The sequence below is a fragment of the Pelophylax lessonae genome (genome assembly GCF_965119305.1).
Source record: "Pelophylax lessonae genome assembly, chromosome: 1".
Taxonomy (NCBI): domain Eukaryota; kingdom Metazoa; phylum Chordata; class Amphibia; order Anura; family Ranidae; genus Pelophylax; species Pelophylax lessonae.
The window spans coordinates 439,512,191-439,528,157 of NC_138768.1; the positions used below are offsets into that span (position 1 = coordinate 439,512,191).

Genomic DNA, 15,967 nt, shown 5'->3' on the forward strand with positions numbered 1-15,967 from the left:
TATCTCGGGCCTTTTAAAATCAAAAGCCAAATTAATGCGGTCTCTTACAAACTCCATCTACCTCCCTCGCTCCGTATTCCTAACTCCTTTCATGTATCCCTCCTCAAACCCCTCATTCTTAACGGATTTTCCTCCAAGGTCATCGTTCCTGCTCCTGTCTCTGGATCCTCTGACGTCTTCTCGGTGAAAGACATCCTAGCTCCAAAGTTGTCAGAGGTAAAAAATTTTTTCTTGTTGACTGGGAGAATTGTGGTCCCGAAGAGAGGTCATGGGAGCCCGAGTCCAATATCCTCGACAAAGAGCTCATCCACAGATTCCTGGGCTCCAAAAAGAGGGGGAGACCAAAGGGGGGGGTACTGTCACGCCGAGCGCTCCGGGTCCTGCAGCGTCCCTGGAGCACTCGAGGCGTGCTGCGGGTAGCTGCGCTCCGGTCACCTTCCCCGACCATGAGTGACGCTCCCCCGCACCTTACACACAGTCGGTCCGCGCGGCGGGACGTTCCCGCCCGCGGACTCCACTCACCTCCCGCTCGGCTCCCGCCCTGGCTTCCTCCCGGCGCACGCGGCCCCGCTCTCTAGGGCGCGCGCGCGCGCCGCTGTTCTGAAATTTAAAGGGCCAGTGCACCACTAATTGGTGCCTGACCCAATCAGCCCAAAACAGATAAAAACCCACTTCCCCTTCCTCTCCTTGCCGGATCTTGTTGCCTTTTGTGCCTTGAGAAAGCGTTTGGTGTATCTTCCCTGCCTGTGTATCAGACCTTCTGCCGTTGCCCCTGACTACGAACCGTTGCCGCCTGCCTTGAGCTTCTGCTTCGTCTGACCCTGCCTTTGCCTTGTCCTTCTGTACCACGCCTGAATCAGCTGTCTGTGAGGTTGAGCCGTTACCGGAGGATACGACCTGGTTGCTACCGCCGCAGCAAGTCCATCCTGCCTTGCGGCGGGCTCTGGTGAAAACCGGTAGTAACTTAGAACCGGTCCTCTAGTGCGGTCCACGCCAATCCCTCACTGACACAGAGGATCCACCTCCAGTGCAGTCATCTGCCGCCAGTCCGGACCCTGACACAAACAATTTGAGACCAACCAACAAAACCTGAGACTGGAATATTGAAATCCACAGCTACCTGCCTATCGGTATAGTGCACAGGGCCGCTGATAGAGGGGGACCACCAGTTCTCCTATAAGTGCCCAGGCCCACAGGGGGGCCCCAACAACACGGGCAATTGGTGCAGAGGGGCAATTACAGAAGGAAGCCATGTGCAGCTCTCCCTCCTGCCAGCTTTCAGCTGCTGCAGGGAGAGACACAGACGCAGGGCATCGTTCCTGAAATTACTTCTCTGACACTGATCCCCCTCCCTGTTCTGCCTGCTTATGATTCCCCCCCCCCCTGTGTGCCCCTCTTTCACTGAGCCAATCCCCGTCCCGCAGCACTGCAGGCTTCCCTGTTCTGTAAAAAAAAAAAATTGTAAAAAAAATATATAATCTTTAAAAATGGTATGAATCATTTAAAAAAATTGTAAAATGAAATAACTGTAAACATTTTTCAAATTTTTCAAATTTTTTTTTAAATGTAAAAAACAATTTAAAAGGGCTTATTCACACAGGTTCTCTGTTATGCTTGTGTCCGCTATTAATGATTCTAGTGTATTGTTAGGGAAAATAATGTCTTGATATATTCGGGGAGGGGGGGGGGGGGCCCTGCCAGGTAGGCTGTACGGGGCCCTGTGATTTCTAACAGCAGCCCTGATAGTGCACATCACCTTGCTATAACAGACAGGCAGGTTATGACTTTGCTGTGAATATATTGTATGATGCACTGTGTCTTAATCCTTCACCATTCACTTGTACTCCTACCTTTATCACTAGGCCCACACTCTGGAAAGCAAGGATTCTATCACCTCAAAATTTACAGAACTGCGTCTGCTGCTTGAAGGAGAAGAAACATTAGCAAAGAAATATATTGATGACAAGGCTAAAATGGTTCTGTGGTCCTACGATGGTCAAATAGAGACTTGCCAAGACCAGTTAAAGGTCATTGACAAAATTTCAACCAAAGTCAGAAGTATTAATCAGCAGCCTGATGCCACAAAACTCATCGAGGTAAGCTGAGAGCATTTGGTTTTTGTGCTAGTGCAATTTCCATTAATATTATTATTATTTTTTTTTTTTTTTGGGCATTAATATTATTTTATCAAGACCTATTCATTAAACAAGTACAGAGAGCAAAGATTGCACATGCTACAGTGAAGGTGCCTTTGGACTTTAGAGAACATTTTCTCAATCAAGCTGTTTACAGATAAATTATTGGTGAATGTTTGTCTGTAGGCACCCCCATGATCCTCATACACAGCAAAGAATTACAAAATTGTGCATTATACATTACACCTTACAATAAATAGTCTGGCCCACTGTGTTCTATATGCTCTGTGTATATTACTTACTGCTGCAATCTGTACTCATATAATACCACTGCTCAAAAAAAAAAAAAATTAAAGGAACACTTTGAAAACACATCAGATCTCTATGGGGAAAAAAATATCATGTTGGATATCTTTACTGATATGGACTGGGTAATGTGTTAGAAACGAAAGGATGCCACATCATTTGTTGGAAATTAAAATGATCATCCTACAGAGGGTTGAATTCAAAGACATCCCGAAAATCAAAGTGAAAAAATGATGCAGCAGGCTAGTCAATTTTGCTGAAATTTCATTGCAGCAACTCAAAATGGTACTCAGTAGTTTGTATGGCCCCACATGCTTGTATGCAAGCCAACACATCGGGGCATGCTCCTAATGAGATGACGGATGGTGTCCTGGTGTATTTCCTCCCAGATCTGGACCAGGGCATCACTGAGCTCCTAAACAGACTGTGGTGCAACCTGGTGGCATTGGATGGAATGAAACATAATGTCCCAGAGATGTTCTATTGGATTTAGTTCAGGCAAGCGTGGGGGCCATTCAATGGTATCAATTCCTTCATTCTCCAGGAACTGGCTGCATACACTCGCCACAATAGGCCAGGCATTTTTGTGCCCCAGGAGGAACCCAGGTCCCACTGCACCACCGTAGGGTCTGAAAACGGGTCCAGGGATTTCATCCCGATACCTAATGGCAGTCAGGGTGCCATTGTCTAGCCTGTAGAGGTCTGTGGATATGCCTCCCCAGACCATCACTGACCCACCACCAAACCAGTCATGCTGAACGATGTTACAGGCAGCATAAGGTTCTCCACGGCTTCTCTAGACCCTTTCACGTCTGTCACATGTGCTCAGGATGAACCTGCTCTCATCTGTGAAAAGCACAGGGCGCCAGTGGCCGACTTGCCAATTCTGGTGTTTAATGGCAAATGCCAATCAAGCTCCACGGTGCCGGGCAGTGAGCACAGGGCCCACTAGAGGACGTCGGGCCCTCAGGCACCCTCATGAAGTCTGTTTCCGATTGTTTGGTCAGAGACATTTACACCAGTGCCCTGCGTGAGGTAATTTTTTCTAGGGCTCTGGCAGTGCTTATGGTGTTAATCATTGCACAAAGGAGCAGATACAGTCCTGCTGATGGGTAAAGGACCTTCTAATGCCCTGTCCAGCTTTCCTAGAGTAACTGCCTGTCTCCTGGAATCTCCTCCATGCTCTTGAGACTGTGCTGGGAGACACAGCAAACCTTCTGGCAATGACACGTATTTATGTGCCATCCTGGAGGAGTTAGACTGCCTTTGCAACCTCTATATCGCCTCATGCTACCAGTAGTGACACTGACCCTAGCCAAATGCAAAACTAGTGGAAAAACAGTTAGAAACCATGAGTAGGGGAAAAAAGGTCAGTGACCTCCACCTGTAAAACCATTCCTGTTTTGGAGGTTGTCTCATTGTTGCCCATCTAGTGCACCAGTTCTTAATTTCATTAACAACAAAGCAGCTGAAACTGATTAACAACCCCTTCTGCTATTTAACTGACAAGATCAATATCCCAGCAGTTTATTTGACTTAATGCTATGCACTGATTAAAAAGCGTTCTTTTAATTTTTTTGAGCAGTATATATACCCCAAACTGCTGCACTTAGATATGTTACATTCACCAGACCACTAAACTCTGTAACCTTAGTTAGGATTTTTTTAGGTGATATTTTACCCATTCAACAAATGGGCACACTTTTTTGCTAGTATTTAGATAGTGTTAAAATAAATGGCTGTCTGCTGTGAAAAAGTAAATTAGAAGGAATGTAAAACTATGGCTCATTGCAACCAATTAGGTTTTATCCCTGAAGGGCTGATTTATGAAAACTTGAGTAGACACATATCTGATTCCATTGACAACATGGCATGTTCATTAAAACTGTTACCTGCAAAAAAATATTTAAATTATGGCTCAGCTTTATTTGACCACTATTACCTGCCACCCAATGTAAAATTGCAAACACTTTTTTAAAAGATTCCATGGAGTTAAATTAGAGTATTAGTTAATTACCCTTCAGTGGACATCTGCCTGTAATTTTTCTTCTGCTGTACCATGTATCCCAGGAAACATCATACTTTGGGTTATCTCAGTGCTGCTTGTATCCAACATGTACTTTGGGAACTAAACAGAAATAGGCTGTATAATACTAACCACATCTCAATCATTTTTGTGAACACCAATTAGTGTGGTGCATTTCCTCCTAATTGCATAGCTCGAAAACAGTCCAAATAGAAACGAGTAATTACTCAGTACACGCTTACACAACCAGTAGAATATTCCTTTTATTAAAACTGGATTTTTCAGTTTAAGTAAATTCATCTTCAAAGCTCACAAATAATGTTTAACCACTTTAAGACCGGAAGGAGTTGCCCCTTAATGACCAGGCCCTATTTTGCGATTCGGCACTGCGTTACTTTAACGGACAATTGCGCGGTCGTGCGATGCTGTACCCAAATAAAATTGATGTCCTTTTTTTCTCACAAATAGAGCTTTCTTTTGGTGGTATTTGATCACCTGCGCGCGACCGACTTAGACCTACGTCGGTTTGTGCAGGAGAGCCACCCTGCCGCAGTAAAAAGGCGGCGGGTGGTCGGGAAGTGGTTAAGAGGTATCCCTTGTGCTGATGTTGCCCAGTTGATATTAAACCTTAGTTATTTACCAATATGCTGACATGGTTCATATGATTATAGACTTTTAAGAGCCATAAATGCAGTGGCGGCCGGTGCGTTGGGGGCGCAGGGGCGCCGCCCCCCTATCCATGCATCCTGCCCCCTAACCTACATGCGGGGTTCCGGGCGCATGGAGTTCAATGGGGTTTTTTTTTCTGAGTCACCTGATTAGAGCCAGAGGCTCTAATAGGCTTCAGTAAAGGGTGGACCCGGGGTGCAGAGCAGTGCGCCCCGAGCCCACCCATTGTGTGACAATAGCGAATGAAAATTCGCTATTGTCACACGGATCCTCCTCCTGGCCAATCAGGAAACAGGTCAGAGACCCGCTTCCTGATTGGCTGAAAGGCAAAACCATGCCATTGGCTGAGGAGGAGGTGGGAGGACTCGAGGAGACGCCGGGGGACTGAGATGAAGCCACGCTGCAGGTAAGTGCACTGGTCTCGGAGGGGGGGGAGGGCACGGCATGCTACGCTGGCCACTCTGCATTGAATGGGGGCCCACTGATCTCTCTGCATTGAAAGGGGGCACACTGATATCTTTGAATTGAATGGGGCCACACTGATCTCTCTGCATTGAAAGGGTACACGCTGGACTGTCTGCATTGAAAGGGGGCACGCTGGTCTGTCTGCATTGAATGGCGGCACACTGATCTCTCTGCATTGAAAGGGGGCACGCTGGTCTCTCTGCATTGAAAGGGGGCACGCTGGTCATTCTGCATTGAAAGGGGGCCCACTGATCTCTCTGCATTGAAAGGGGCACACTGATCTCTCTGCATTGAATGGGGGCACACTGATCTCTCTGCATTGAAAGGGGGCATGCTGGTCATTCTACATTGAAAGGAGGCACGCTGGTCATTCTGCATTGAAAGGGGGCACGCTGGTCATTCTGCATTGAAAGGGGGCACGCTGGTCTCTCTGCATTGAAAGGGGGCACGCTGGTCTCTCTGCATTGAAAGGGGGCACGCTGGTCTCTCTGCATTGAAAGGGGGCACACTGGTCTCTCTGCATTGAAAGGGGGCACGCTGGTTTCTCTGCTTGAAAGGGGGCATGATGGTCTCTCTGCATTGAAAGGGGGCACGCTGGTCATTCTGCATTGAAAGGGGGCACCCTGATCTCTCTGCATTGAAAGGGCACACTGATCTCTCTGCATTGAAAGGGGGCATGCTGGTCATTCTGTATTGGAAGGGGGCACGCTGGTCATTCTGTATTGAAAGGGGGCACGCTGGTCATTCTGCATTGAAAGGGGCACGCTGGTCATTCTGCAGGGCCAACAAAATTTGCCTCGTACCATGTGATTACTGTGACCAATCACAGCGATCACACTTGTAAAGAGAGGCTGCATGCCTAGGGCCTTTTATCATTTCCTCTCACAGTGATTGGCTGTGAGATAGAACTAAATGCTTCCTCCATTTATCATGACTGTAGGAAGCATTCAGCATGTGAAAAAATACATGAGTGGTAGTAAACTAAAAAAACAAAACAAAATTAGGCACCCTGCAGATTTTTGCCATAATGTGATGTTAGCACATTATCGCAGACTTACCTTATAAACTGAGCCTTCCAGCAGTACACTGCCACCACAGGTGCTTCCAACTTAGGCCAGTTCATGCTCTCTAGCCGTTTCATTGGCCGGGCCACAATGGCGTCACTCCCGCACGTGTGCACAGGAGTCATGATCATGGCACGGCACTCTCTGCATTGACTGCACACTCAGCGTGCCCTGAATGCAGAGTGCACTGCACACGGCACACATTTAGGAGATATTCACTGGTCGTTTACTGCTTTAAAGGTAAAGTTTGGGCACACATTTCTTTTTTATTAGCCAAAAATTCTTTAAAACCACTTTTTTAAAATTTCTTTATTTAAGAAGAGGTTGCAGTATAAACAGAGTTAAGGCACATCAGGAAAAAATGAGACAGTACAATCTGACAACAACATCATAAACATTGTTTCGTCAAAAAGGTTACATTAGTTGGAGGATGAACATGGTCAACTGGACCAGAAAGGTGGGATCAAACCCCTCCCGGACGTGCAACTGACATATCAAATGAAACAAGGGCTGATGGATTTGGGGATAAGTAAACAACCAGTTATACAAAACTTGTGAGTGTCAGGTACCAGGGTAGTACCGACGGACGGGCTCCTGTACAGAACAGGAGCAAGAAACCACGACTCCTAACCATGGTGTCAGTCGGGGAATGAACAAGCAGTTGAGTATAAGTTACAGAAGACCCCAGACTTGGGAAGAAATTGAGGATACATACAGATGTGAGAGTAGGGGGAAGGTGGCAGGAACCACAGGGTGTAGAGAAGAAAAGCACAAGCGGGAAGGAAGGAGGGAGGAAAGAAGCAGGAAGGAAGCTGAAGGGGCTAGTGTGACCTGATTCCCTGGGCCCTTACCCCCCGCGTCCTAGCCAGAGACAGAGAGCTCTCGTAGGTAGGCGTCTGTACACGTGAAGTGATCCCACAGTCTCCATTTGTCCCGAAAAGCCTGTTCTTTAAAACCACTTTGTGTGTACTGACTGCCTTTGGAAACCCAGATATCACCATGTAAAAGCAGCAGTGACATCCTCATTGTACTGCAAATAGCCTGTGCAGACAACAGAGCGGTGAGAAGTAGGGATGATCGAACGGTTCGGGTCGACCATCGGTTCGACCCGAACATTGACTGTTCGAAATTCGGCCGAATTCCGAACTTTTTGCGGAAAAAGTTCAGAATTCGGCAACCAGAACCGACCAAAATGCAATGGGACAGAACCATCAGTAAAAGCCAATTGAAGGGGCAGGAAGATGCTAGGAATGTGATTGGAGTGACTAGGGGGTCCAGAGGCCAATCAGTAGTGAATACGCCCCCCAGTATATAACATAGCCCCGCCAAATCTCTAGCACTTTAATACTGGGGCTGTGGAAAAGAGTGGAAGCAGTTCTGTTACTCCTGCTTCAAAAGTGTCATTTAGCAATTATTAGTGTGAGGAAAGGGATATCTAGTGTAGTTAGGGTACTATTTTCCACTATAGTTAGATTCAATAATCTAGTTTCTGTAGGGAAAGTGTTAAGTGCCAGGGTGACTGTAGTGTAGTGTAGGGTGAACTGACTCTGACTGCTATGGCAGGGTGACCAAACTCTTCCATGTCAGGGTGACCACCATAGAAAAAAGATCATTTGTCTTAGAATTGCAGTAGAGCAGGCATAGGGCTCCGCTCCTGTCACACCTGGCCGTTTTTGTTGCAGGCGTTTATTGGGCTTTTTTGTGGACGTCTGTGGAGGCAGGCATTAAATCTGAACTCCTGTGTAGGGGTATATATATACACACACACATATATGTATATATACACATACACACATATAGGCGTGAAAGTAGCGGAACCCTATGCCTGCGCTAATGAAATTATTTGCAGGCATAGGGCTCCGCTCCTATCACACCTATATGTGTATATGTGTATATATACATATGTGTGTGTGTATATATACCCCTATACAGAAGTTCAGATGTTATGCCTGCCTCCAAAGACGCCCAAAAAAACACCTGCAACAAAAACGCCCAGGTGTGTTGTTGCAAGAGTTTTTTGTCTTCTCTAGAATTGTCCCATTGTTCTAGCAACCTCTCCTTTAATTGTAGATAAATATGTGTAGTAATTCATTCTGTTCTGGTATATCACTATCCAGGAGTGCATTTGTTTATTTAGTATGTACGGTAATTCATTCTGTTCTGGTATATCACTATCCAGGGGTGCATTTTTTTATTTAGTATGTAATTCATTCTGTCCTGGTATATCACTATCCTCATTAATCATTTTACTATTAGGCCCCATGCACATGGGGCGTTAGAAAAAAAACGTGCGTCAAAGCTAGTTCTGACGCCGGAAAAAGCAGCTGTAAAAACGTGCTTTTAGTAGCTTTTTCCATTTGCGTTATTGCACGTTTTGCCACGTCGCTTTTAGCAGCATTTTTTTCTGCCTCCATTCAAAATCAATGGTTCCCTATGGGAGCCTATTGATTTGAATGGAAGTCGCACCGCAAGTTGGATGATTAGACTTGCGGGGCGACTTGCGCTGTGAGAATCTTGAGGGGGAACACCACGCCAAAATGGGGAAAAAAAGGCGTGGGGGTCCCCCCAGGTTCCAAACCAGGCCCTTCGGGTCTGGTATGGAATTTGAGGGTAGCCCCACGCTGAAAAAACGGCGTTGGGTCTCCCCCAAAATCCATACAGACCCTTATCCGAGTATGCAGCCCGGCAGGCCAGGAAAGGTGAGGGGACGAGCGAGCTGCCCCACCCTCCCCTGGACCACACCAGGCCACATGCCCTCAACATGGGGGGGTGCGGGTGCTTTGGGGCAGGGGGAGCTCTGCACCCCCCACCCCAAAGCACCTTGCCCCCATGTTGATGAGGACAAGGGCCTCATCCCCACAACCCTGGCCGGTGGTTGTGGGGGTCTGCGGGCAGGGGGCTCATCGGAATCTGGAAGCCCCCTTTAACAAGGGGGCCCCCCAGATCCCGGACCCCCTCCCTATGTGAATGGGTATGGGGTACATTGTACTCCTACCCATTCACCCCATAAAAGGCAGGGTATGTGAATAACGACAGGAGACGTTTTGGAAAGTTTATTAAAAATCTTCATCCGGTCTTCTCCTCCTCCGGTCTTCTCCTCCTCAGCTCTTCTGCTGTCCGCTCTTCTGCTCTTTTGCTGTCCGCTCTTCTGCTCTTTGGCCCTTGGCTCTTCTTCTTCCTCCGGTCCTCCTCCGACGATGTCTCCGGTGATTATGCCGGTCTCTGCAGCTTACTATATAGCCATTAGGGGCGTGGCCTCTCAATTACGTCACCGGGAGGCCCCACCCACTTATGTCACAGACGACATCATCTGTGACATAAGGGGGTGGGGCCTCCCGATGACGTCATTGAGAGGCCACGCCCCTAATGGCTATATATTAAGCTGCAGAGACCGGAGACCAGCATAATCACCGGAGACATCGTCGGAGGAGGACCGGAGGAAGAAGAGCCAAGGGCAAAAGAGCAGAAGAGCGGACAGCAGAAGAGCGGACAGAAAAAGACCAGAAGAGCGGAGGAGGAGAAGACCAGAAGAGCGGAGAGGAGAAGACCAGAAGAGCAGAGTGGAGAAGACCAGAGTGGAGAAGACCGGATGAAGATTTTAAATAAACTTTCCAAAACGTCTCCTGTCGTTATTCACATACACTGCCTTTTATGGGGTGGGGCTACCCTCAAATTCCATACCAGACCCGAAGGGCCTGGTTTGGAACCTGGGGGGACCCCCACGCCGTTTTTTCCCATTTTGGCGTGGAGTTCCCCCTCAAGATTCTCACAGCGCAAGTCGTGCCGCAAGTCGGATCATCCTGATCCGACTTGCGGTGCGATTTACATTGAAATCAATAGGCTCCCATAGGGAACCATTGATTTTGAATGGAAGAAAAAAAAAACATATAACGTGGCTTAACGCACGTTAAGCAACGTTATAGCAACGTTATTCAGCCTTTAGCAGCATCAGACGTTTTTACAGCTGTAACGCTGGTCCTCAGAACACGCAGGCCGTGGGTTTTTGTTGCAGCTTAAAAACGCCTAGGCCACTTACAGCTCAAAAACGTCTGTGTGTGCATGAGGCCATAGAATAACATAGAGGTGTGTTTTTAGGCTGCAAAAAGAAAACTCCTGACGCTACTTACAGCGGCGTTAAAAACGCCGCGTGTGCATAGGGCCTTATTATTGGTTCAGTGATACTAAATAAACTAATTTTTACCCAGGATTATGCAGCATCGGAGAGGGAGATTAGGACTTCCATTGGTCCAGCTGAACAGTGGCATCCAGTCCCAGTTACTTTTGAACATCTGGAAAATTACTATGGCTCCTTCACAGAAACGTTCAAGTCTTTATTTAAGGAGTCTCTTACAATCCGCCTTCAAAAAGGTAAGCATGATAGGTAGGTATGTAAGCATTTGCAAGATGGTAAACATTTCCAAATTGCTTTGATGACATTTTTAGTGGATAGCAATCTGCTATAAGCAGTGTAATCATTTGCCTATTAATGACAAAATCTGGCAGAAGAAGAGGGATTACTTCTTCCTTACGCTACACAAAGCCAGCAAGACCTTATTTTTCAGAATGGTATTAAACCTTCTGCAAAGTTGAAGTGTAGTCTGTGCATATACCATTAATACCTTCCCTTGCCCCACCCTCCTCCCTGCCCAACAAATATTTTGTTTTTCAATAAATACATATTTTGCGACCCAGTGACATCATCCCTTGGTGTCTCTGATGCTTTTTGCTCCAGTTTGGTGTGAGGGGCTGGTAGGCACTTGTAAAGTGTAAACACATACCTCCCAACTTTTTGAGATGGGAATGAGGAACACTTATTAGCAAAAGTATGTAGGCATAAAACACACCACTTGCCATGACTCCTTAAGGCTCCATTCACACATATGTAGTTTGTGTTTGAGTGTCTGCAGTGCTTTTTGCGTTTTTTTTTTACCGCGATTTGTACTGCCGTTTGTGTTTTTTTTGGGCTTTTTTTGACACATTTGTTGCTGGGAAGATTAAAAAAATGTAAATCGCAGCAAAAATGTGATAAATGCGCAGTAAAAACGCACTACATGCTTTTCTGCAGTTCCTCCATTGAAGTCTATTGAACCAAAAAATCAAAAAAAAAATCAGTTTTTGCATTTAAAAAAGTCCCAGACCCTCTCCAACAATGCAGAGGCACAAAAAATGCATTGATGTGAACATGTTGCATAGGAACCGATGTTAACAATAATGTCCTGCGTTTCAGCAAAAAGCATTAAAAAAAAAAATTGGTGTGAATGGAGCCTGAAGATAAATTATACAAAAAAAAAAAAAGATTTGTTAAAGTAGAAGCTCAATCTAAAACTAAAATCTCTAAACCTACTTGCAGCCAAATTCTAAGACTAACCTATCTAACCCTGTAAAGCAAAAATCGCTATATATACCTTTTCTGCAGCCTCTCCGGTCCGGTCCCAAGCTGAGCTGTCAACGGCGGCTTCAGTGTGTGGGAGTGTGCAGAAGAGGCAGCTGCCAACGGAAGCCCTATAGTAACTCTATGAGTAACGTCACTTCCCAGGCATTTCACGGCTGTCTCCTGCACAAAGCTTCTGCCGCTGGAGACCCGACCAGATCGGCCTCAGAAAAAGTATGTATAGCAATTTTAGCTTTACAGTGTTAGGTTCGTCTAAAGCCTCCTACACACGATCAGATTATTGGAGGAATTTTCTTTAGTTTTTTTGTTGCATGCTAGTCTCATATGGAAAGTGAAGAGGTTACCTTCATATGAAAATGCCCGTACGACAGAATTCTACTTCAGAAGTGATGTCATGTGTTGAATTGTTTTGTAAGTATTCTTTCATTTCCGAGCATGCCTAGTCTTGCTCTTATGATTTTCTTCGGACAAAAACTTTATTAATTAAACGAAAATCGGACATTGTGTTGACGTACGCTAAAATTTTTATAGCCTGCACATCCAGCTTTTGTCATACGAAAATTGGTAATCGGCTGTCAAAAGCACTATACTAACGATCTGAAAATCGGCAGATCATTAGTCGGACGAAATTTCACTTCCGATTTCCTTATGGTGTGTACGGGCCTTTAGAATGTGGCTGCAAGTAGATTTCGAGATTTTAGTTTTAGGCTGAACTTCCCCTTTAAACCCACAAGTGCTTTTTTACCTCTACTATTTCTTTATACTGGCTTTTAAAATTTACAAATGCAGAAATTTAAATGGAATGTTTTGCACTGCCAAATACTTTTTAATAGATTAATAATGTATTTTATATACAACTTTATAGATCAGACCAAAATGAGGAACAAATGAGGAGGAAAGAGGGACAGAGGGACTTTGTTCCAAGTCACGGACAGTTGGGAGCTATGTGTAAACATTCCAGGTCTTTTTAAAAAACATTCAATGAAAGAACACCTCCCCTTGTTCCCTTTAAATGTACTGGGTGGTGCAGACTTGCTGTGCAAGATTGCTGATTGATTGCTGTTAATCATGCTCATCTAAAGGGATATCAGGGATGTTTTCTTTCACATAAAGCTCAGGAACAAATTGATTGGTGGCAGAGAAAGATAAAAGCATTTGGAGGGTGGTCAATGACCTACTAATCAGAGAGCGATGTGATTTATGAATTAACAAATTAATGAAACGTGTGCTATTTTTTAAATTAGACAAATATAATAAAATATTCATCTTTTATATTTAGATACATTTAGTGGCCTCAGAGAGAGAGCAACACAAAAACCTGGAACGTTAATTAAAACAAAGGCCTTTGTGGACAGATCACTGTTCTTAAAACGTAAGTTCTGTTACCCTTTTAGGGGGAATTATTTATTTTTTTAAGGTAACCTGTTCCTATAATAGGATGTTTGTTTCTCAGCAAAAAGTATGGGATTTATGACACAACAAACTGATGGGTATGATAGCGCTCCCAAAAATAATGACAGGTGGGCACTTAAATTCACAATTAAAAATGAATAGTCACAGTGAAAAAATGTCACATTTATTAAAATCGGTAAAAGCACTGTTAGGCAGGGTGCATCCAGCTGTGAGGCAATACCTGTTGAGGAGACTCCATTCCCCTCACTTTCCCTTTATTTAAATCCCTTTCACGTTGCCACTGGAGATCTGACAAAGGGCTCAGCCCGAAACATGTCATCCTCCATCCTGTGGCTTCTTGCTTTCCCCATTGCCAGGTAGCCATCGCTGCTGTGGGGTGAGTCACTTCCGGTGCGGTGAGGCTGCCATTCACATCGGGAACGGTGATCTGAACGGACTTCCGGGAGTTGATTGTCATCCGCTGATGACGTCATCCATCAGCACTGCTCCAGTCGCCTGAAGCAAGGAGATGCCGCTGTGCTGTAGGTCAGCTTGCGGCTGGTTTGGGCCACGGGGGGTTGAGCTTCTCCTCCCCCCCTCTTTTCTCCATCACCTTCAGGTGTCTCCATCTCCCTGGCACAATCATTCCTGATGCCCCTTCACAAGCTGAGGATCAGATAGTCGTACCCACCCAATCCCTGGGTCTCCTCAACAGGTATTGCCTCACAGCTGGATGCTCCCTGCCTAACAGTGCTTTTACCGATTTTAATAAATGTGACATTTTTTCACTGTGACTATTCATTTTTAATTGTGAATTTAAGTGCCCACCTGTCATTATTTTTGGGAGCGCTATCATACCCATCAATTTGTTGTGTCATATGTCTCTCAGCTGGATCTGAGCATGGGTCAGCTGCAACCCTGATATGACTTACTGGTGCTTTGGCTAAAATCCGTCCATCCCATACAGCTGGATACCACAGTTCTTGGGACCTCTGACTAATCGTTTTTCAGCGCCAGGAAATGCTTGTATGTGTTTGCTGTTTTTCCTTTTTTCCAGGCAGCGTGAACTTTTACATCAGAGACTATTGGTTTGCTTGTGCAGTATATCTTTCTCATTATCATCATGATGATTATTGCCATTCCTCATCCATTTGTTTGAATTTGCACATAGCCTTGGACGCTTTTTAGAAGCCCACTATAGATTTTTTTGACTGGGTGACTAAAATAATAGACGGTGGAGGTGCAGTAGACATTGCATATCTAGATTTTAGTAAGGCTTTTGACACTGTCCCACATAGAAGACTTATGTGTGCTCGTTGTCCATTGATGCATCATTTCTCACCATTCATATAGTTATTTTTTTTTTTTCTTTTTTCAAGCTGTTTGGTCTTTTTGTGTTTTGTTCACATCAATTCATATCATTACAACATCCATCCGATTTTCATATATATATATATATATATATATATATATATATATATATATATATATATATATATATGTGTATGCCCTACACCTATATATACGTAGATACATTTAGTTTTCAGTCTCACACATTTTTCTTTTGCTTTCCCTTTTCCCATGGCCCTGGACCGGGCCACCAGACTCAAGTCTATATTTTGCCTTTTTTCAGGCAATCAAGATAAGAGTATCACCTCCGTTCTTACCTCTCCTGTACGACCGGACACTCCACCTGGTCCTCCGCATTCAGAGGATTTCGAAGTCCGTATGAGGAAGGCTTTCCTCGCACTGCAACATGCTTGTGAGTTTGAGTGTACGCAGTGTTGGGATAAGTCCTTTCTAGAAAAATTCTTGGAACTCAAGATCACCCCCAGGGGACTTAGGGTTAAGAAAAGTTGTGATTTTCTAGACGAGGACCTGGACAAGGACTGGCATCTCTTTTCAGAGTTCTGCACCAACAAATGGATACAACTCATTATACAACAACGTGATCGGAAATTGGCTAAGGCCATAGAGTTGGTTGCTTCCTTGGAATCAGATGTCCAGTCCTTTTCAGAGTCCTGCCTCTTTACTAAGTGGCAGCAGGTATTAGATCAGAACCTTATTCGATTCGAAGATAGTATGGTACAGAAAAAAACTACAGAAGTTTGAACGAGACCTGAAGGATTATAATGACGGCAAGGTTTTCAACTGGTCTCGTTGACCATGTTGGCCTTGCCCATCGTTGGGTCCTGGACCCAACCCCAAGGGCACCTTCAGGAATACCAATCTAGAAAGAGGTCAGCATAAGGGCGCTCCTAGGAATTCTAACCAGGATAGGAGGCACCCAAATCCAGTCCCCATTAAACAGGTGAGAAATATGCCACCTGGGAACAATAATGGTCCCACCAGGGATAAGCATAGTGAGAAAAGTAAGAAAACATCCAAGCATTCAAAGAAGCTTCAGTACCACCCCCCCCCCCCGAACATGATGTGCCACCTCCACCTCTTCCCTCAGGAGGTCCTGTGCCTTTGGCGAATGAGGTCCCTTGTTCTTCTTCCCTTATAGCCAATCTAG

The 15,967-nt window shown here is 45.3% G+C and overlaps 1 protein-coding gene across 1 annotated transcript in view; it reads left to right on the forward strand.

The window, feature by feature from the left end:
- TRIM14 (tripartite motif containing 14) overlaps positions 1-15,967 on the forward strand; it is a 129,452-nt gene that overhangs the window by 100,784 nt on the left and 12,701 nt on the right. The window contains exons 3-5 of the mRNA XM_082243811.1: positions 1,863-2,096; positions 10,871-11,033; positions 13,337-13,429. Coding sequence (XP_082099937.1) covers positions 1,863-2,096; positions 10,871-11,033; positions 13,337-13,429 — 490 coding nt within the window. The remainder of the gene's footprint in view (positions 1-1,862; positions 2,097-10,870; positions 11,034-13,336; positions 13,430-15,967) is intronic.